This window comes from Scaptodrosophila lebanonensis, unplaced genomic scaffold (assembly GCF_003285725.1).
Source record: "Scaptodrosophila lebanonensis strain 11010-0011.00,11010-0021.00 unplaced genomic scaffold, SlebRS2 tig00000113-arrow-arrow-pilon, whole genome shotgun sequence".
Taxonomy (NCBI): domain Eukaryota; kingdom Metazoa; phylum Arthropoda; class Insecta; order Diptera; family Drosophilidae; genus Scaptodrosophila; species Scaptodrosophila lebanonensis.
The window spans coordinates 613,896-634,456 of NW_022060575.1; the positions used below are offsets into that span (position 1 = coordinate 613,896).

At 37.9% G+C, this 20,561-nt stretch overlaps 5 protein-coding genes across 17 annotated transcripts; 2 read left to right on the forward strand and 3 right to left on the reverse strand.

Moving 5' to 3' along the window:
- The first annotated feature begins 47 nt into the window (after positions 1-47).
- LOC115628437 (serine/arginine repetitive matrix protein 2) lies at positions 48-12,530 on the forward strand. 13 transcript variants are annotated; one of them, XM_030524537.1, is made up of 12 exons: positions 48-196; positions 272-600; positions 1,319-1,420; positions 4,534-4,911; positions 4,976-5,038; positions 6,357-6,501; positions 7,884-7,954; positions 8,020-10,009; positions 11,048-11,202; positions 11,265-11,378; positions 11,486-11,581; positions 12,137-12,527. In XM_030524537.1, exons 2-12 carry the CDS (start codon positions 362-364, stop codon positions 12,285-12,287), a joined length of 3,504 nt encoding a protein of 1,167 aa, XP_030380397.1. In that variant the 5' UTR covers positions 48-196; positions 272-361; the 3' UTR covers positions 12,288-12,527. The 13 variants fall into 13 exon arrangements, with proteins under 13 accessions (XP_030380397.1, XP_030380400.1, XP_030380390.1 ...); XM_030524540.1 differs by lacking the exon at positions 12,137-12,527 and adding an exon at positions 11,693-11,969; XM_030524530.1 differs by having other exon boundaries at positions 8,020-11,202; positions 12,137-12,528.
- Positions 12,531-13,232: 702 nt separating this feature from the next.
- On the reverse strand, positions 13,233-14,228 carry LOC115628385 (peroxisomal membrane protein PMP22-like). The gene is made up of 4 exons (XM_030524469.1): positions 14,077-14,228; positions 13,760-14,015; positions 13,572-13,691; positions 13,233-13,510 (listed from the first exon to the last, which is right to left on the reverse strand). Exons 1-4 carry the CDS (start codon positions 14,160-14,162, stop codon positions 13,406-13,408), a joined length of 567 nt encoding a protein of 188 aa, XP_030380329.1. The 5' UTR covers positions 14,163-14,228; the 3' UTR covers positions 13,233-13,405.
- A 372-nt stretch (positions 14,229-14,600) lies between these two features.
- LOC115628335 (PXMP2/4 family protein 3-like) lies at positions 14,601-15,634 on the reverse strand. Its single transcript, XM_030524399.1, has 4 exons — positions 15,365-15,634; positions 15,025-15,280; positions 14,850-14,969; positions 14,601-14,785 (listed from the first exon to the last, which is right to left on the reverse strand). Exons 1-4 carry the CDS (start codon positions 15,451-15,453, stop codon positions 14,681-14,683), a joined length of 570 nt encoding a protein of 189 aa, XP_030380259.1. The 5' UTR covers positions 15,454-15,634; the 3' UTR covers positions 14,601-14,680.
- Positions 15,635-15,774: 140 nt separating this feature from the next.
- Positions 15,775-17,050, forward strand: LOC115628261 (vacuolar protein sorting-associated protein VTA1 homolog). Its single transcript, XM_030524280.1, has 3 exons — positions 15,775-15,993; positions 16,077-16,227; positions 16,292-17,050. The coding sequence occupies exons 1-3, from the start codon at positions 15,822-15,824 to the stop codon at positions 16,890-16,892; spliced, it is 924 nt and encodes a 307-aa protein (XP_030380140.1). The 5' UTR covers positions 15,775-15,821; the 3' UTR covers positions 16,893-17,050.
- A 161-nt stretch (positions 17,051-17,211) lies between these two features.
- LOC115628262 (transmembrane protein 35A) lies at positions 17,212-20,320 on the reverse strand. The gene is made up of 3 exons (XM_030524281.1): positions 19,814-20,320; positions 18,095-18,233; positions 17,212-17,722 (listed from the first exon to the last, which is right to left on the reverse strand). Exons 1-3 carry the CDS (start codon positions 19,931-19,933, stop codon positions 17,502-17,504), a joined length of 480 nt encoding a protein of 159 aa, XP_030380141.1. The 5' UTR covers positions 19,934-20,320; the 3' UTR covers positions 17,212-17,501.
- Between the last annotated feature and the right edge of the window lie 241 nt (positions 20,321-20,561).

The window sequence follows — 20,561 nt, forward strand, 5'->3', positions numbered from 1 at the left end:
TAAATATCGATTTGCAACGATATCGATAGTACATATGCAGCTGTATCTTGCTCATCACCGGCAATCAGCGGCATTCGCGTGTGTGTAATTTTCACAATTTATTATGTTCTCTCAGTTCCAAGTTGTCTAAATTGATACATAAATAATTGGTAGGCGTGTTTTGTTGGCTTGGTGCGAATCAAACAGCTGTTGAAAGGTAAATTCTGATTCACAACCTCGCAAGTTGTGCAATTTCTTAAACTCGCGACTAAAAATTGATTGCAAATTGCAGTCAGCAGAGCACCCCACATTGATGTTGATGCATTGCTAAACGTACAAATATATGTAAACGTTTACCCGAACGACAGGCAATCAAAGCATTATGTATAACGGCATTGGATTGACAACACCGCGTGGCTCTGGTACCAATGGACATGTGCAGCGGAACTGGGCATTTGTGCGTCCTGGAAAAAAGGATAAAGACTATCGCCCCGAAGATGATAGCAAAAAATTGGATGCACAATTGAACCGTCCACCCAACAAGGAAATACTAGATCACGATCGAAAGCGCAAAATTGAGGTGAAATGCATTGAGTTTGAGGAAATACTGGAAAAGCAGGGGTAAGTTGGTCATAAGTGCTTTTATTTTGTATCCTTAGTGATGTATTGTAATGCAATTCGGTCGTTATATAACACCGGTAACCAAATCTCTGTTAAGTACGGGGTTTGTTGAAAATTGCCAGCTCTAGGCTCTGGCACGCCAACTTGCTTCTGTTTATGTTTGTTTCTCTGTTTACATTTGACGCCTGATGGAAATCCAAATCCAAAGAGTGTACACACGCTCAGCAACCACCACGCGCACGAGAGTGTCAACACCTATTCTGACACCACCCCCTTCCAATGCATTACATTTATAAATACATATGTGCGCTCATTTTCTCTTCCGGTGTCCAGTGTCTGTTTAGTAGGCAAGCCAGAGTCTGGTGGTGAAAAACTGCATTTCAGTTGTAGAGATTATTTTGGTAGAAGACGTCCGTATATAATGCCAAAGCGGGCATTTTTTGATGCTACAGACAAGTCCAACTTGTTAAAATAATATTAAATGTGTTTGGAATATTGTTAATAAGTCAATAAGAGAAAACACACAACGAAATTGTTGAAAATTCGCGGCCTTAAATGTAATTTATCAAGTGGCTGTGGTATCGAGTATTTATTGATCTTTCCCACAAGCCTTGAGCTTATTATAATAAAAGGTATTTCGTCTTTTATACCCAACATGCATATGTGTATACATATATTTTAATTTTATTAATATACCGATTTTGTATTTTTTTTACAGGCGAACACCTGAGGAGATCAAAGCACACGTGGACTCTTACCGTCAAAAATTAATGGGTCAAGGCAAAACTGATTTAGCAAAGGATGAATTTGGTCGCGTAGCGTAAGTATTATAAACATAATAACCAAGTGTTTTCATCCATGTGGGTAAATACTCAGTTAGAATTATGCAATTTAAACAAAACTAGGCCCACTTGACAAATCAATAAAGTGTTTAACTAAATTGCGTGTTTCGCAACCAACCCAAATCTTAAACAGTATGTGCACAGCTGTCCCACAACCCACCAACCCCACAGTAGTCAATCATTATGCGCGGCCGCCTGCGCACAGAAAGGCTAACAAAATCTGCAACTTCCCCCTGAGCTGCACCTTCGAGTAGGCAGAAGCCGCCAATCAAAACAGTCGAGAGGTACAGAAAAAGCTGCTGCAAAGATTTTCTATGCATTCAGTTTCAGTCACATCAAGTCTTCCAAAGTCAAAGCATAGTCCGATGCTTTGCACACGCGCTCAGGAATCGGAAAGTTTAATATAAATTCAAGAAGAAACTATATATATAGTTACTAAAAATATTAACGAACAAAGTGTCCTTGGCAACGATGTTAATGAAAACGACAATGGCAACAACAACGTCATGGCTGTAATTTATACGCAAAATCATGGGAAAAATTTCTGGGCTGGTTTTTATTTGTGGCACTGGAAAAATCAATAGATGGCACAAAAACGAAATTGCGTCTGATAAAGGAAACAATAAATGCATTAACTGCAAATATGCAAGAAGGCAAATACTAATAAAAAGAGTCGTCAATCAGACAGCAGAAGGTGAAAATGTAATCAAGCTACTGGTCAAGCAGCCTTTCAAGTGCGGAGCTCCCAAGAACTAACAAAAATGAAACAAAACGAAAAGCAGCAAGTTGTAGGCAATGCGTTGGTGGTTGCTTTCACCCCAACCACCCCTAGAAAAGCATTTAAAAACCCCTTCTATGGAGCGGCATGGATTACGAGCTTATGTCGTCGTCGTTGTGTCTGTTATTTGAGTGGTTGTTGTTTGTTGGCTGATATGCAAGTGTAAAATGGAGCGAAATTAAAATGGAATTAAGGCGACGGAGAGACGGGCCAAAAGACATAGTAATGTGAGCGCTACAACACTTGAACTAAAAGCAACAAATCACTTAATAAGTCTTCCAAACCTAGCTCGTAATGAATTTAGTATTAATTGTGTATTAACGCGGGCAAGTTATATTCATGTCTGCCGTTCGCGTAATTAAACGGATGAACATCTTAATATTCAACTGCAACGAATTAAAGTTATATAAATGCATATATAAATATATATTATTTATGTATTAATCTAATGTCTTCTAAAATCCAAAGTCTTCCAAAAATACATTAATATACTCAAAAACAATTAAAACAACGTAAATAATGTAAGAGTGTCTATCATATAAAAAATAATCCATCGTCTTCCAAAAATCGATTAAAGTTATAAATTAAATATATATATTTATATTAATATGAGGAAATAGGATTTGAATAGTTTCATATTTATAACTTCACAAAATATAAAGCATCATATTAATAAAATGCTTGGAAGTTGCATTGAATGAAAAGAGAGTATTAATAATATACACATATACAAGGCAAAACCAAATAATGACCAAATAACATATTATTAATAAATATATACAATTATTTTTATATAAACGCCGGTCTTCCCTATAAAAATGTGTACACATTTTTGAAAATATAAAGAAAAAATATTAACATATTTTTATATATAAAAAATATACATACGAAATACACTAAAATCTTTATAAATACATCCATAAAAATAATCAAATTTACGGACTTTCTTAACAAATGTTGCACCATTGAGTCAAAACTACTACTTACTAAATTTAATATAATATTGATTATATTATTAATTGTTTGGTTAACAACATATTGAGCAAAAGAAGTGCAACTGCAATGTATCTAAAAAACGGCTTCAACAACAACATCTAAAAATAAATAATTTAATAACTTTAAAAATCTAACTGCTCTATATGCGTACATCGAATCATCATGCTCTCATCGGAAATCTATACAAACACAACCACAGCCACAACGACAGCAGCAACAACACTGCAAATTGTAAAAACGAAGAAACGTCGGAAGCGTCGCAAACGCTCGGGTCATGCAGCCGGCTGTATAAATGTAGGTGTTACCAATATACCCACGGCCACAAACATCAACAACGCGGTCTGCCCCCGTGCCCATATCAGTGGGGGAGAAGGAGGAGTCAGCACGGTCACAGTTACCTCATCAAACGGAGCAACTAGGAAGTGCAAGGCACAGTATTTTCAACATGACAATCGCGAATACATCACCAAATACGAGAGCATCCACTTCACAGCCCAAACCACGGCTGCAGCGCTTAACTATGCGGCTGTGGCTAAGAAATTCAAGCCGCTGCGGCCTGCGTTGGCAACCGGCGCCAACAGGACCAGGAGAGCAGCATTGGCCAAGAAGCTGCCTCGGGAATGCGCATGCGCCTGTCAGGCCACCACGCAATACCCACAGGCGGACCACAGCAAGACAACAGCTGATGCTGGCAGCCATCAAAGACTTCCGAACAAACTGTGCCCGAACACGTCACACCGTGGTCTCGATGTGAAAGCTTTGCCGGTTTTGCTTCAGCTACTCAAGCATTCGTCGAGCACGTTACTAAAAACGTTGCTCGGCGGTTGTGGCGATGGGGAGAGGTACATACATTGATTGTTTTCGTCAATTTCAACCACTAACAGATTTGAAACTGCATTAAACTTTAAGAAGCATGAGTTCAAAAAAAATAGTTTTGAGTCGAAAGATATTTTACTCACCACGGCAAATCTGTGGCTTGCAGGTTTTACCAAAGCTTGAAAAGATAAAGTTAATGATTTTTGTTCAATATAGTTCAATAAGATTCGGAAACACTCATCAATTGGACTCATTTATGGGTATAATTATTTGTTTTAATCCTAAAATAATATGGAGAAAAAGCGAACAAAAAGAACAAATGAATGATAGAGCCAGAGCTCAATGAAAAATATCAAATCTATCTTTATGATAGGGCCATTCCCACAAAAGTCTTTAACGTGTTTAAATATTTATTCCCGGCATTTGGAACGAAACATATAATTTGTAAAAAGCATAAAAGTGGTATTATTATTAACCTAAGCTTATGTTTCTTATTCGCAGCGTGCGCGATACTCATCAGATAGCCGAGGCACAACAGCAAAAAAACGCCAAATTACGTGAGGCCTTCAACATCTCCGAATATTTCGTAGAGGGCAGCAGCTTTGACAACGATCGCAAGGCGAAGGAGGACTTAGCTAAAAGTGTGGCTCTGCAGAAGGAACTGGACGCTCAACGCGAAAGCCTGGCAGCGGCGGCGGCCGCAGCAGCTTCAGGCAAAGACAAGGAGACGGGCAAACGCTATGCTCTTATACGCACACCATCTAGGGAGCGTGATGGAGCCGGTGGCGCTGAGGACAAAGAGCCAGCAACCAGTGGCGATGAGCGCGAGCATGTATCAAAATCGGACAAAAAAAAGAAAAAGAAGCGCACCAGGGATAGGTAAGCAAAACATTTTAATGTGGATCGGAAATTTGTCTATTAACGCTTGACTTTTGTTACGCAGTTCCGCCAGCCCTGAGCGCAAAAGGGACAAGAAAAAGAAGTCAAAGAAACATAAGAAAGAAAGGTAAGCAAAAAAAATTAAAATCAATGTATGTCTAACCGCAAAACGTATTGCTCTGCAGTAGAGATTTATCTTTTAGTTTCTCTCTTTTGTTTATATTCTGTAGGCGCCCTATGTTTGAACATAAAATTTCCTTTTTGTTTCTTTGTATGTGTATAGATAATCGTAATTTATTATCTTTAATAACTGATAACGTGAAACATTAAACAAAAGAATGAATGAATGAAATGAAAACAATTGCTACTTGTTACTACCAACCAATTGCTTAATATATTTTGTGTTTTTCGTCTCTACTCCTTTTTTACATTGCATTTTAAACCACAAAAGGGATTCATATGAGAAAGAAAGTAAAAAGAAGCGAAAAGTTATGTACAAATAAATTTGTCTACACGTATTACTCTTAGTTATAAATGAGCTTAAATAACTACATATAAAAAAAAACACAATACAAAAAATGAAATGAAATGTTTGAAATGCGTTTTCCCATAGTGAAGCAGCAATCAAGTGTTAATTTTAAATATACTTCCACAAATTTGTTAAGAAATAATTGCAAAAATGTTTTATTTCAAATTGTTCGCTATGAAAAATGTTGGCTATGTTGGCTATGAAAAATGTTGCATACCTCAGGGCGTGTTACTACATTGCCGTAGATTTACTGAACTAAAAAAGTTTTTTGTTTAAATAACGCTTACACACATACACACACACACATATATATGTTAATCATTTTGTCAATTTGGTCGCTATTTTTCACACACTCTCATAAATGTATGCGGTAAGTAATAATTTCGATTATACAGTTTATAATGAACAACACTGATATTTTAAGTTCCAAAATTTGATTAACGAATATTTTAATACATGTAGTGTTTTGTCGCAACAGTGTTCAATGATTAGCCAAGAATAAAACTATGATGTTCGTCACCATTAAAAGCAAATTAATTTCTCATATTTCTTTCTATTATTATTATTACTATTACTATTTTAACTAAAAACAATGCAATTTGAGCAGTTTTCAATGAAGGTAAAGCTTTTAACCACAAGAACCAATACCTATATCTATACTTAAGACAATGTCAAGTTTTTAATGTTTCTTTTCAATCAATATGGTATAATGTGATTCACATCATAGAAACATACACATTACGGAACTCTTCGTCTAGCCTGCAGCTTTCAAAGATATTATCAAACTCGAGTGTGTGATAGCACACAACTCTACACAATTTACAGTAAAAAAAATGTTTAAACAAATGTAAATATTTTTCCTGCACCCGTAGTCCTCATAACCACTAAAGATTTCACTGCCAAATTCTACTTGCAGTAAATCCAAAAAGAAGAAATCCCGCAAACGTAAGCACAGTGTCAGCGATAGCGGAGACAGCGACAAGGAGAGCGAGGACGAAGGCGCTAGCAGCGACTCGGAGCAAGACGTGAGAAAAGCGCGCAAAAAAGCCAAAAAGGAAAAGGTATGCCAATAGGATGTCATTACTTCATTTACCAAAATGCATTTAGAGTGCCAAAAACACGTAAAAAGCGTAAATTCCCGTAAAAACCAAATCCTCGGAATCAAAATACAAAAAATGAAGTAAAACAAAAAAAAAAAACAAGTCTGCATGTGCTGCTGTTACACAAAACCCAATGATATATATATACATCCATATATGCCTACAATAACTTCTCTAATGAACTCTAACCTAACGCTGTTTCTTTAACTATTTCTCCATACATAAATGCATTTATATACCTAATGATGTAATTACTTATTCTTAATAATATAATAACACACATACACATACTTACACACATTATGTAACTCATCTAATGACTTTGTACTAATTACCAACATTACGTGTCGAAAACCAAAATGGAAGTACTACTATATATGATGATAACTTGTTTGACTTTTACGTTGTGGTTTTCAATTGTTCACCAAATATTAAACATACGCCATTTCTTCTCTTGCTTATTTACTTCTTTTTCCACCAAAAAAATAATAATAATAATAAAAAATAACAAATATTTAATAATCAACAAACAAGTTCTGAACCTTAAAATTTGCAGAACAAAACAAATATAATCGAAAAAAAACTAATAATGATAAGTAAACAAAATCACCCACAAATATTTTAAAAGGTAAAAAGGCTTCAAACGCATTCACAACCTAGTATAACATTTTGATTTACCTTTTATATTTTTGTCTGATTGTATATTTTTTTGTTTCTAGTCGCCTAGTAAAATTTTCAACAGTGGCTATACACGCCGTATAAAATCTGCCAATCTGAATTTAAAATACACACATAAAAAATTGAAATATAAATGAAAATTAAACGATGTGCATAGCCTCTTGTTATTTGATCAAATATTTTTGATACTATTTTTGAGTTATACGTAGCTTGTTTCCAAACCAAAAATCAATTTAAGTATTTTCAAGAAACAAAAAAGAAAATTTATATTTTGTTTATGAAAACCCTTGGCGCTTCATTGATATAGGATAGCTTTCAAAGGCTCTCTTGTAGTTTTGTAAGTACTTTCATTTGACTGTTTTTCTTAAAGATATAAAAAAAAATAATCCAAAATTTATGTGTGACAACTGATTATTGTTGCAAAGCAACAACATGTAAAAAGTATGAATTGTTTTCAGCTATAGCATTGAAAACGAAAAACAAACTGCTTATGCTCTCTAGTGCGAAAGATTAACGCTGCCAAATGCCTAGCACAAAACTTCACATGATATCATGCCATAAATAATGAAATACATATCTTTATTGCTAGAGGATAGACTCTTGGCAAAAACACTTTCAATGCATAGTTCAATAATGGTAATAATTTATAATTTTCTATTATGCAGAAAAAACGTGAAAAGAAACAGAAGAAGAAGAGCCATGCGCGTGCTAGCTCAACGGACTCGGCTCATTCAAAGTAATAACTTTTAACATTGTAATCTAGTGCAACTTTTTAAACTTAATTTTTTGTATACTCAACAGCTTGTCGGCTCCACATGAACGTAAAGAAAAGAACCGGGGAAAGATCCATGAATTAAAAGCAACAAACAAAATCAATGATGTTGAAACTTCTTGTGAGAATCCTTTCCGTAGTCGATCCATTGAGCGTCGACGAGACAAAAGTAACAAACGTGAGCCTAGTAACAGCCGTACTCGGAGAGAAGAATCGCATGAACGTTCAAGACCCACACGAACACCACCTCGAAGGGAGACAGAAAAACAACAGGATCGATCAAGGGAGCGAAAACGCTCAAGAGATAGACACTGTTCAAAAGATAGGCAGGAACGACAACGTTCCAAAGAGAAGCAACGTTCGAGACAGCGCCAGCTTTCTAAGGACAGGCAACGTTCGAAAGAGAGGCAACGTTCGAAAGACAGACAACGTTCGAAAGACAGACAACGTTCGAAAGACAGACAACGTTCGAAAGACAGACAACGTTCAAAAGAGCGGCAACGTTCGAAAGAAAGGAGACGCTCCAAGGATATTAAATACTCCAAAGAGAGACAACTTTCGACAGAGAGGGAACATTCAAAACCGAGACAACTTTCAAAGGAGAAGCAACGTTCAAAAGAGCAAGATCGCTCCAAGGACAGACAACGTTCAAAACCAAGAGAACGTACTAAGGAGAGACAACGCTCAAAAGAGAGTAAACGTTCAAACGAAACAGATCTCTCAAAGGAGAGAGCGCATTCAAAAGAGAATGAGCGCTCTAAAGAGCGGGCTAGCAAAAGCGATCGCAACAAGGATCGCCAACGGAAACGATCAAATTCTCCCGACATGCAGCGCCAACGTTCGATATCACCGAGGCAGCGTGATCATTCCGCATCCAGAGGCAAACGACGAGATAGATCGACGTCTGGCGAACGACGCCGTCCAAAGCAACGATCTGAAGAACGCTCCTACCGTAAGCGTGGCAAATCAACCGAAAACAAAAACGAACAACGTTCCAGTCGTTTTGATGGTGTCAAAAAACGTCGACATTCACGCTCCCGTTCTCGATCGGAATACTCTGCAAAAACTGGAGAAAATCGTAAACCTGATCGCCGCTCGTATTCTCGCAGTCTGAAAACGAAACACACACAAAAACAAAGAACTGTTTCACCAGATGCCAGCAAACGGCGTAGTCGTTCTAGCGATGTTGCTACAAACAAGAAGACAACTGCCGTACCTGCCTTTAATCCTTTCAAAGCAGCCGAAGACACTGTCAACGACATATTGGGAACAAAGTCTGTTAAAGTGGCGCTCGAGCATAGAAAGAGAGACCGGTCGGCATCCAGTTCCAGCTCAGCGTCAGGCAGTTCCAGCGGAAGTTCTTCAGAAAGCGAAGCCGCATCGCGTACACCTTCGCCCGAACCCACAAAGAAGCTGCGGGTTCGCAGCAAAACCCCGAAACAGGAGGTACACAAGAGTGTAAAACGCGAACGCAGCTCAATTAGAGATCGTCATAGTAAGTCGCGTGAGAAAAGAACTGCGAAGAAAAGCAGTCCACAACGCGAAAACTCAGAATCTCTACAGAAACGTGCTGCTATTACCAACAAAATTAAGTCCAGCCAAAGTCCAAAATCAGAAAAGCGTCGCTCGCATAGCTATAGTTCCACAGAGTTGCGATATTCTCCAGCTGAACGTAATCCGGAACGATACAGAGACATAGTCCCCGACAAGAAGAAACGCTCAAAGACGCGCGACAAATCCAGAGCCAGTTCGCGTCCTCGGCGTATAAGCGAACGCGACACAACGAGTAAGCCGCCACCCGTAGTGCGCCTGCGTGCCCAAAGTGACGATGGGAGCGAAAGCGAAATGGTCACCGGCGATGGCGCAGCGCTTGATGAGTATCAACAATCTAAACGAGATCGGGAGTTACAGGAACTGCGTATGCTTGAGCAACTGAAGTCGGGAATTGCAGCCAAGGCAAAACAGAAAATCAAAACAATGGAGAAAAATGGAGAACCGGGCGCAACAGAAAGATGTGAAGTAAGTGGGGACCTGTGCCCGACGACTAAACGTAATTCGCTAAGTGAATTTCTTGTTGCTAACAATGTAAATGCTTTAATTAACCCATTGCCAACTGTGGCGGTAACCACGACTGTAACGGCGACGCCGGTGACGTCAATAAACAAAGCAACCACACCAACGGCTGTGATACACCCTCAGCCATTGGAAACCGGTCAGCCCGCTATTAAGAGCGAGCCCAAACATAGTAAAAGGGACACTAATACGCCGCCCATTTGTCAAGCGCCTATTCAGCATGTGGCGGCAAATGGCGACGCCAAAAGTCCAACAACTGCGTCCGCGCCAACAGCAGCAACATCAGCTCCTAAGCGAACGACCAATCAACCGCAACAACACCAACAGCAACAATCAAAACGCGTCTTTTATAACCGCACACTAAATAACAATCCCAATTGTAGACATAACACTAACAATATTCATGCATGTGGTGGTGGTGGTAGCGGTCTCTCTAGTATTGTTCCTCATTCTACTAATCACGCTAACAACTCCAACATGCCGCTCTTTACGAGCGGTGTTGCTGGCACCTACAACCGCACGACTAATCGCCTGAATCATGGACCTCTGCTGACAGCTACGCATTATAATATCTGCAAGAATCATCATCACAACAATGTGCCACTGATCAGTCGTCGCGATCAACAGCAGCAGGCGCAGGTGCAGGCACATCATCTAACGCGTAGTCTTGTGTATAATCCTAGTCTATATGCCCCAGGTCCACAGCAAGCGCTGCTAGCCGCCAACAATCATCATGGCCATCACGGTCGTCACTCTGGCATTTTGGGGCTGGGTGGTGTGGCTGGAGGTGGCGGTAGCGCTGCTAGTGGTCTGGCCCTTCTCAATCATCCGTCGCATGTCCAGCAGCCGCTTCATACACGCAGTAGCATTAGTTTTAATGCAGCCGCGGCTGCTGCGGCCGCTGCCGCGAATAGTTTAAGCTATCATCATCAGCAACAGAAACCAAAGATAGTTATAAAACCGTTTAAAATTCACGATCCACAGCCTTTAGTTGCTGCTCTAGCCGACAGCACCCTCGTCGATGCCATTGTGTCGAAAGTCTCCACAGCAACTGTGGCGGCGGCGGAAGCAGCACGTCGGAGCCGAAGTCGCTCACGTCGTAGTAGGCATCATCATCGCTCTAACAGCCGCTCAAGATCGTAAGTGTGCAGATTATTGAGGGGCTAAGGATCAGATCATCAGACTGTTTCTCTATTTGCAGACGCTACAGTTCTTCCAGCAGTCGGAGCGGCTCGCGCAGTTCTGAATCACGTTCCGGTTCGCATTCATCGCGCTCCAGCTGCACATCGCATAGTAGTTCCGGAAGCTCCCCAAGGTAACAAATTCACAAATATTAATATTCATTATAATTAAATAAGGGCTGAATAAGAAGCTAACCATGTCTAGTGCTGCAATGCTAAACAAATAATTTTCATTTCACAGCAGTGCCTCGGGCTCATCACAATCTGGTTCACGTTCGCCCTCCATACCGCGACGCCGAGGCTCCCCCAGTTTTCTTGATCGGCGTCGTATCACAAGGTAGGAGCAGCAGCTTTATTGGGACCAAAGTCGCCGACATCCATTTGTCTATTACTTTTATTTTTTCTTTGATAATTTAATTAATTTTTTTTAATCTGTTTGCTTTTGTAGCCGTCGCTCACCTCGCTCCGCCAGACGTTAGACTGTTACCCACTTCAGTTCAAATTTATTTCAAATTTAATTTATCCACAGCTCCTGATTTTATTTTTACACATATTTCTTTTTTACAGCTAACTCAGGAATTATTTTGACTCAACTCTATGCAATTTTTCCATTTATGGAAATATTATAAAATTTCATACTTCTGTTTGTATCACGTATTGTATATTCATAATTTTGTATTTAGTAAGAAATAAATTATGTCGCTGCCCAATTGTAAATTATTAAATATTGCTTTTTTACACTCATGATTTGTTCGGTTTCAAGAGATTTTATTTAATGATTTAATTTAAAATATCATTTGGTAAGTTTTGAATGAATATTATTATTTTTTTTTTCAAGTTCTTTATGCATTTGTGGATTTAAACTGAGAGAAAAATGGCTTTTATTTTACAGTGCGCGCAAACGTCCCATACCATATCACCACAAGACGCCCTCGGACGCTTCAAGTTGCTGTTCCAGCTGCTTTAGTCGCGCAAGCACTCCCTGCACGCCCTCCTGCACTCCACTGCGTCAAAGTCGCAGTCCCTCGATGGCTGCTTTTTGAGTGTTAACCGATTCGCTGCGCAAAGTGTGGCGGGTGGTAAATGAAAATGCCGATTGTAATCCATTCTAGTCAAACGGACTAATAGTCGATATTTATATATATACATACATATATGTATTTATTCACCATACTTGTACGGCTAGGTAGTTGTTATTTGTAATGCGATGATATTTATTCAATATTTAATTCACTCTTATGCATTCAATAGCTTTAAGTTCAGTTTCTAGGCGTTTGTTTCAATTTTTAGCGAAATTGTAATTTAGCTCTAATATTTAATTGCTAGTTTTAAGCTGAATTTTTTAATAAATTTAATTTGTTGCCATTTTAAACAAACTTTGCTTTGGTTCTGATGTAAATGTATGACAGTATGGAAGGTCCAACAAAAGGAAATAAAGATATATACAAATTGGAATGTACTTTTACATTTTGAGTTACTGTATAAAATTAATGCCAGTTAAATTTATTTTTATATATTAGGTTTTCGGGAAGTTAAAAATGTAACAGGTAGGAGGCAGATACCACAAACCATATATATTCTTGATGAGCATGACAAGACCAGTCGATCTAGCGCCGTCTGTCCGTTTGTAAGTATGAAGAACTGGATCTCAAAGACTATATGAGAGGTAGATACAAGAAATGCAATGGCGCACTATTTCGCCTTAAAATAGAACTAAGTTAGATTTCTTAAAGTTTTTCTATAGATCATATGTATAATTTATTATTTTAACGCATCGCGCATTTTTTATCCCCCTTGGGATGGTACGCCCTTGAATAAACATCTAGCCATAAATGTAATCTCTACCCGCCGCTGTTGTTGTTATTTGGCTCAAATCTATACGTGCCCATTCTCAAACACAGATACGTATAGATATGTACATAGTATACATAGTCGCGGCGCCCGACTTTAGCTTTGCCCCTTGCTATTTTCAAGAAAGCTTCTTTAAGTTATCGGTAACACAAAAGCTAACATTTTTTTTATTAATCTCTTCAAAAACATGAACTACAGGCACCTGTATGCACTATCATGTTTTCTTATACAAATCAGGGTTCGCTTTTGATAAGATAATCGTAATGGAAAATCCATGAAAATGCATGTGTCCAGCTTCTTTTGGGAATGCCTATTTAGACTTCTCAGCCGAAATCTTTTCCTGCAAACGACGACGCCTTTGTGCCATATATAAGATCCAACAGAATGCTATAAAGCTTGTGGTAACGGACCGTAGCTGAGGAGATTTACATAGGGAGGTAAATGTTAAGTTTCGTTTTTTAGTAATGCATACGCACCTTGATTGGCACAAAGGCCGTATTAAGAAACGTAAAAAAAGACATGAAGCGCCAATTAGTCTTTAATAATGTCCAATAAAGTTTTTTCATGTTTTTAATGGTAGATGTATGTGAGTTGCCCTGAAATTTGAGAAAGAATTTAGATTTGCAGTTAAAATTACGTTTTAATATGAAACCGGCAAGTGTACCTCAAAAATAGATAAGAAATACAGTGATAATGTCTGGAATATGGGTGCATAAACCAAACGCTCCACCATAAACGAAAGGATTCGCTTGTAGTATGCATCACGGAACAGGAATTCCACTATTTGATAGAAAAAGTGAGGGGTAGGGCCCCCAAAAATGAGTCCAAAGATAGCAAAGGCGAGTACACTTCTTGTGTTTAATTTTTTTGCCCCAGAAATTTTCTGGGAAGTTACATTTGCGCAGATGAATAAAACACAGCTGAAATTATATTAAAAGGCATAAAATATTAATGAATGGAAATTGAACTTCGGTTTCTTACGATGTTATACACTTCGTACGCAGTGGATTTTTCAGGAGTTGCTCTAGGTAGGCACCGAAAATAACTTGAATAATATTGACGAACATTATGGATGTGATAGCACCACCGGCCTTTTTTATGCTGTGGTAAGATCTACATAAAAGCAAAGCAACACGTACCGAGTAACGATAAAAACGAACTGATACCGATGAACAGCTTTATGCATTAACGGACCCTGAATATTTCGTATTATGATTACACAAATCAGTATGGTCACCTTGCACCGTACCAGATATTAATATCGATAATTATCGATATAAATTATCAGTCCGTCCTACATCCTCATGAAGAGCAGAGAATGATCCCAGTTACGTAGTTGTATACTTTGCTTTATAATGCATATGATACAACGGTATTTAATTTACTTTTTTATTTTAATTTGTATTATTTTTTTTTGGAACAGCTTACGTCGGCCTTGTTATTTATTTTAAGTATATCCCAATTTATTTTGTTTGTAAAAAACGACATATAAAAGCATTTACACATTTATCGTGCTAATTCATAATCATGATTCTTCAGCACATCACTAACAACATTAATATAAAAAAAAACCATATTGGAATGTTTATGTTGACTTTTCGGCTGCTTGCTTTTCCTGCAAATGACGACGTCTTTGCGCCATGTAGACGACCCAAATGAACGATATAATACTGGTAGTAATGGATCGTAGCTAAGGAGATATGCACAAAAGCTTATTAACATTAGTTTTAGCAATTTGAATAATGTATACCCACCATGGGTGGCACATAGGCCATGTTCAGATACACAAACAAAGATAAGTACCGCCAATTAGTCTTTAATAGTGGCCAATAAAGTTTTTCCATGTTCTTAACTGCAGTTGTATGGGAGTTGCCCTGCAGTAACATCACCATTAGTTGCGAAGAGATATTTACTAAAGGATAAGCTTACCTCAAACAAAGACAGGAAATATAATGATAAAGCCTGGTAGAAAGGTGCATAAATCAAACGTTCTGATAAGAACGAAAGGAATCGCTTAAAACGCACATTATCGAACAAACGCTCCACTGTCTGGTAAAAATAGTGGGGAACAGACCCACCAAAAATTAAACCAAACAAAGCGTATGCGAAAACACTCTGCTGATTCAATTGCTTTGCGCCAGCAATTCGCTGTGAAGTCACATTCGCCGAGGTGGCCAAAACGCAGCTGAAATTGAGAGATGTTTATGTGATACGCAACTTTAGCCGGCTATAATAAACAGAAATTTCAGAATGGGGTATGTTTACATACGCCGTTATGGATTTCGTCCGCACCGGATGATTAAAGAGTTGTTCCAAGTAAGCGCCGAACAGAGTATAAAGAGGCTTGGATAGAGACATGGTAGTAGATTACCACTTCTGGCTTGCAGTTCAACCTGGCCAAAGTGCAAAGTGCACAGCTGATAACAACAGCTGAGGTCTTTTTACCGAATTTACGCCAAATACAGCCAACCCTTGCTTACACCTCTAACGTACACTCCGAACAACGATAAAAGACAAACTGATAGCGAGAAAACGGTTTGTAGAAGCAAAGTGTTAATATCTTGCGGCAAATCACCCACTTAATTCTACGTACCAGTATGGCCACACTGTGAACTGAAATTCTCATATCGATAACATATAGCACTTTTTCGATATAAAATTATTGGTAGCACTTCACAAATTCATCAAATTAGTGTTTATTTTATGGTCGGGCCTGGCTAGTCAAAATGGATTTTCCACAGTGTCCACCGTCCTTGAAGGGCATACAGCACTTTCTTAAACTTGCTCAGGAGCATGATACTCGAGATCCTGTAATTGCCTACTGGGCTAGGCTATACGCATTACAAATCGGACTGAAAGCATCTACGCAAAGTGCCGAAGAGACCAAACTTTTGCTGAGTATGTAACTGCCCCAGCTACGCAGTATAAGCATGACTCATGGCATGATTGTTTTTGTTTTTTTCCCCCACCCACAAACGCAGGTCTAATGGATTGGTTGGAGCTAATGAAAAAGCAGCATTCTGCCAATGAGGCTATTACTAATGACATAGCGGCACAGGCACACATTGAAAACTATGCGCTAAAATTGTTTCTATATGCTGATAAACAGGACCGCGAGGAAAACTTTGGAAAGTAAGGGAAAGTGGTTATTTCTCGCGATAAATTGGTGATGTAATTTGAGCTTTTGTATTGACAGAAACGTTGTCAAGGCTTTCTATTCAAGCGGTGTTTTGTACGACATGTTGCAGACGTTCGGTGAGCTGAGCGATGAGGCCTTGCAGAACCGAAAATACGCGAAATGGAAGGCCGCATACATACACAATTGCTTAAAAAACGGCGAAACGCCTATTCCGGGTCCCTTGCCAGACGATGATGATGAGGCCGTAGTAACTGGTGCTCACGAGGAGGGAGACACAAGCCATGAAGCTGATACACCGCCAGCCAATCTCGAGAACGACCAACCGCCATCATCTCCTCCAGTAACAACTCCTCACATCACACCACCCACGGCCGAAGAAGTTCTCAACAATCCAAGCAAGTTACCCAGTCCTCCGGTGGAAGAGGAAAAACCAGGAGGGTTTGAGCCTTATGTGCCCACCGGTCAACCCAATCCGGCAGCAACTACCGTTTACCAGCCCATAGTGCCCGTCGCAGGTCTACAAATCACGGCCGATCAAATGATTAAGGCCCAGAAGTACTGCAAATACGCAGGCAGCGCGCTTAACTATGACGATGTGAAAACTGCTGTAGATAATCTGCAAAAGGCATTGAAATTACTGACCACGGGCCAGGACTAGAATGGACGAAGGTGGAGCACCCGCATTAAATCACAGATGGCTGTCAGCTTGCAATCTAAAATATAAATTAAATCTCAACTAATGCTACCCAATTAAAATGAAGTTGCTAATTACAAATGTAAAATAAGAAGCGGTTTAATAATTCATTTAAAAGATGAGTCGTCCAAATTTATTAAAATTTTTACTAAAAGTCATACGCATCATAGGCGCAGCAACTTAGGTTTGACTATATGCCTATGAATTACTAATGCATTATACATAGATTAATCGCTTATACGTGCCACTGGTCTTGTATTTTTTTCTATTTAATTATGTTATTCCCTATTTTAAATTATAACCTGAACACCTTTGAAAATTTGTATATCATTTATATATGTATGTATTTCGTTATTTGGCACAAAGTGAAAACGTGGATATTGATTTTTCATATAGTTTTAGTTTTTTCGAGTTTAATTAAAACAAAATATAATTCATATAATAGATTTGTGCCAATTGAGCTCGCATTCGGGGTTTTGTGCTAAGAAGGCAGTTCACATTTGACTATTTGAATGATTTTAATTATATATTGCATTGAAAGTACGAACTACACGTAGTTGTTGTGCAACGGATTTACTCCAGTTTAACGCCATTAGTTTGCGGTGGACTGGTTGCCACTAGCTCGGCCTCCTTACGACTTGTCTGATACCACACAACCAAACGTCCCCCTAACATAAATGTAAAGACCAACGCTGGACCAGAGCGCTCAAAAGGATCGCTGACCATCCAATGTTGGTAGATGCCCAATAGCATTAGCACGAGCAGTGTCACATTCGCCGCATTCTTGACTTTATCTGTGAAGGGAAATCAAAAGGAAAATTTTTATGTAGAAGTGTGTATTTAGACGAAGCATTGTATTGCTACTTATAGAAAATGGTTCTGAACATCTCCATGCATATGTCATATTGAAAACAATTTTTTTTGAATAACTATGTTCTATGTAAACTTGTTTTTGAAATTATTAGGCAAAAAAATATTTTAATTTTGTTTTATTTTTTAATTTCGAATCAAAATGCAGAATGTATATAATTTATTGCATTAGCTTTAAAAGAAGAGTTTAAGTGATATTAGCTTATTTTGAAAAACTAAAACTGACCAGATTTGGCTTCAAACATATGTATGAAGGACTAAATCACAAAATAACTTTATTCTTTTCATATACTTACGATATGGTATTAACGCCATGGCAAGCCCGCACACAATTTCCAATATACCCACGGTACGACGATACCATTTTGAAGGAATTTTAAGTCCAAAAAGCGCCGTTAGTGGAAAAACTTTCGCGTACTTGACATATTCTGTACGCTGAAAAATAAAGAAGATTCGTTTTAAATATTTTGTAGATGAAAGAATAAATAAAAGCTGATACATATATGTTTGTTTACACACTTCACATAAAGACTATCGACAATGAAATTGGAACTCAGGGCTCAAAATTTCAGCAATGTAATGGGTGTGCGAAATTCGTAAACACTCCCAAGTACCAAATTATACAAATATGCACAAACATACATTCATACCTAAGTATGTATATGTATCATATGTTTGTATAAATTTATGCGACATAATGTTTGTTTTCTTTTAAAAATAAGCATTTGGCTTCGCTGGGTCTCGTTTTGATTCGTTAAAGAATTTGCGCAAATTGTTTCGAAACTGCAGTGGCACACAAAAATGTGATGCCATTTAAAAATAAAACACAGGAATATAAATATTGAAAGTTAAATGGTGGTAAGCGTTGAAGAATTGCCAACATATTGATGTGCGATTTCAACTCAATTGAAAATTAAGAATAATTGAGAGGGTTTTTTACGAGAAAGTAAGCTATTTTTTTTATTATGATTGCTTACACATCAAAAAATTTACACTCGATTTTGTGGCAAGTAAATAGAATAAATGTGTATATGTGCATATATTAATGTTTGTACGCATATATTTATAAACAAATTACAAAATAAAAAATGGAAATATGCGTGCGATCTTGGAGCGAAAATAAAAAGTTTTTTTTTTAACTTTGGGCGAAGAGCAAATTTTCTTCTGTTTACTCTTGGCACATTGTTTTTATATGAAAAAAATCTTTATTTGTTTTCCTATATACATTTTTATTTGATGTGACAAGATCAGTACGATATGTACATCTGTATATACATACGTATAGTATTTGTCAATGACTGTCATAAGCGAGGTCGAGTTCAATGTGCGTGCGAATTTTTTGTAAGTATGTATGTATGTATTGTAAAATAGTATTCATGTTTATTGAATTGTGTTCAATGAACCAATTATTTACGGAATTTGAAGATAAATATTGGAACATGTTTTGAGAAAATCCCCATCAACATCCCCAAATCATTTTCAGCATTTTAATTGGATGTCTTTTATTATCATGCTTCATGTCAGTTATCAATCGATGCGACCCACTTCAATGCTTGAAATTGAAAAGTCAAAGAATTATAAAAAACAGGCTAAGCAATATCGAGTAAATTTTGTGTGTGTTTCATTTAAATGTTCTTTGCATTTATATTTGCACCAACTTGTTGTTGATTTTTAAAATTTTTTTGTATCTCGACAAACATACTTGTAGACTGTCGACATGGGTAAAACAATACAATTGTTATAAAAAAAAGCCTTATAAGTTAGAAAAGTCGATGTTGAACAAATCTAATTTGTTATTTGAGCAGTTCTTCAAACTAAAGTGGTGGCAGTTACATAATACGATTGCAAATGATCTTTTCAAATCAGCTCACATTAATCCAAACAACAAAATGAACGCCATTTCCCTCGAATTTAAAAAATCGATGGGCCCACCCATCCAAACAAAACATCCACCTAATGAAGAGCGACGTAGTAAACAAAACAAGGTGCCACAAGCTTATCGATTTTTCACTTACCAGGTCCTTATAAAGATCCTTGCTTATGTGAGGCGTTAGTTTTAATGTGCCCACAAATATAAAGAAGAGTCCCAATAGTATGGAGAGGCTCTTCAGCACTATCGTATTGGATGCGGGCATTGTATTATGTTTTCCCACTTGAAACTGGCTTTGTTTGAATGGATCACAAATTTCTCAACAGAATTTTTTTGCTTGAGCTTCCCTTGTGTTTGTTTAGAGAATACACGTATAATGGTTTTTAATTTTCATTAATATTTTGCCATTAAACATCGCCTACACACGTAATTTATACAATTATTTTTAAAATATGTATTTTTCAGAAATGGCATCAAATACGAGGAGCCACGCGCGCGTCACTGGGGGCGGAATATCGCTGGGACTCATACAACACACCCTACAATATACCGGCTGCTAAATTTAGCACTCGTCGTAGCTTTTTCTTACTCAACGGAAAAGTACGAAAACAAATATTAAAGAAAATTTTGAATGTTTGGCAAATAGCTTTTGTAGCCGTAGGTATGTATAAATTTATGAATTGTTTCGTGTTCAATGCCCCTTCAATTTCGTCTAACGGCCAACGCGTTCGAAATGAGACTGAGTTGCAAAGTGCCTTTTCAGCATCAGCATCTCAGCAAGAGGCAAGAAAATCAATAGTGCCGACCAACCGGCCGTTATGTTGGGCACATGAGAACACTCACATATAGAGAGAGAGGGAGAGAGAGAGCGAGAGAGCGAGGGTTGGGTTGAG

Excerpts from the sequence above, each read along its gene's own strand:
- LOC115628437 (XM_030524526.1), top strand. The coding sequence starts at position 3,379 with ATGCTCTCATCGGAAATCTATACAAACACAACCACAGCCACAACGACA. Across the intron at positions 11,203-11,264 it reads TCTAACAGCCGCTCAAGATC|ACGCTACAGTTCTTCCAGCA; the intron begins GTAAGTGTGCAG and ends CTCTATTTGCAG. Across the intron at positions 11,582-12,136 it reads GATCGGCGTCGTATCACAAG|TGCGCGCAAACGTCCCATAC; the intron begins GTAGGAGCAGCA and ends TTTATTTTACAG.
- LOC115628262 (XM_030524281.1), bottom strand. The coding sequence starts at position 19,933 with ATGCCCGCATCCAATACGATAGTGCTGAAGAGCCTCTCCATACTATTG. Across the intron at positions 18,234-19,813 it reads AGGATCTTTATAAGGACCTG|CGTACAGAATATGTCAAGTA; the intron begins GTAAGTGAAAAA and ends TTTATTTTTCAG. Across the intron at positions 17,723-18,094 it reads CATGGCGTTAATACCATATC|ATAAAGTCAAGAATGCGGCG; the intron begins GTAAGTATATGA and ends TTCCCTTCACAG.
- LOC115628385 (XM_030524469.1), bottom strand. The coding sequence starts at position 14,162 with ATGTTCGTCAATATTATTCAAGTTATTTTCGGTGCCTACCTAGAGCAA. Across the intron at positions 13,692-13,759 it reads ATTTCTTATCTATTTTTGAG|GGCAACTCACATACATCTAC; the intron begins GTACACTTGCCG and ends CTCAAATTTCAG. Across the intron at positions 13,511-13,571 it reads CGGCCTTTGTGCCAATCAAG|CTACGGTCCGTTACCACAAG; the intron begins GTGCGTATGCAT and ends AAATCTCCTCAG.
- LOC115628261 (XM_030524280.1), top strand. The coding sequence starts at position 15,822 with ATGGATTTTCCACAGTGTCCACCGTCCTTGAAGGGCATACAGCACTTT. Across the intron at positions 15,994-16,076 it reads AGAGACCAAACTTTTGCTGA|GTCTAATGGATTGGTTGGAG; the intron begins GTATGTAACTGC and ends CCACAAACGCAG. Across the intron at positions 16,228-16,291 it reads CGCGAGGAAAACTTTGGAAA|AAACGTTGTCAAGGCTTTCT; the intron begins GTAAGGGAAAGT and ends TTGTATTGACAG.
- LOC115628335 (XM_030524399.1), bottom strand. The coding sequence starts at position 15,453 with ATGTCTCTATCCAAGCCTCTTTATACTCTGTTCGGCGCTTACTTGGAA. Across the intron at positions 14,970-15,024 it reads ATTTCCTGTCTTTGTTTGAG|GGCAACTCCCATACAACTGC; the intron begins GTAAGCTTATCC and ends ATGTTACTGCAG. Across the intron at positions 14,786-14,849 it reads TGGCCTATGTGCCACCCATG|CTACGATCCATTACTACCAG; the intron begins GTGGGTATACAT and ends ATATCTCCTTAG.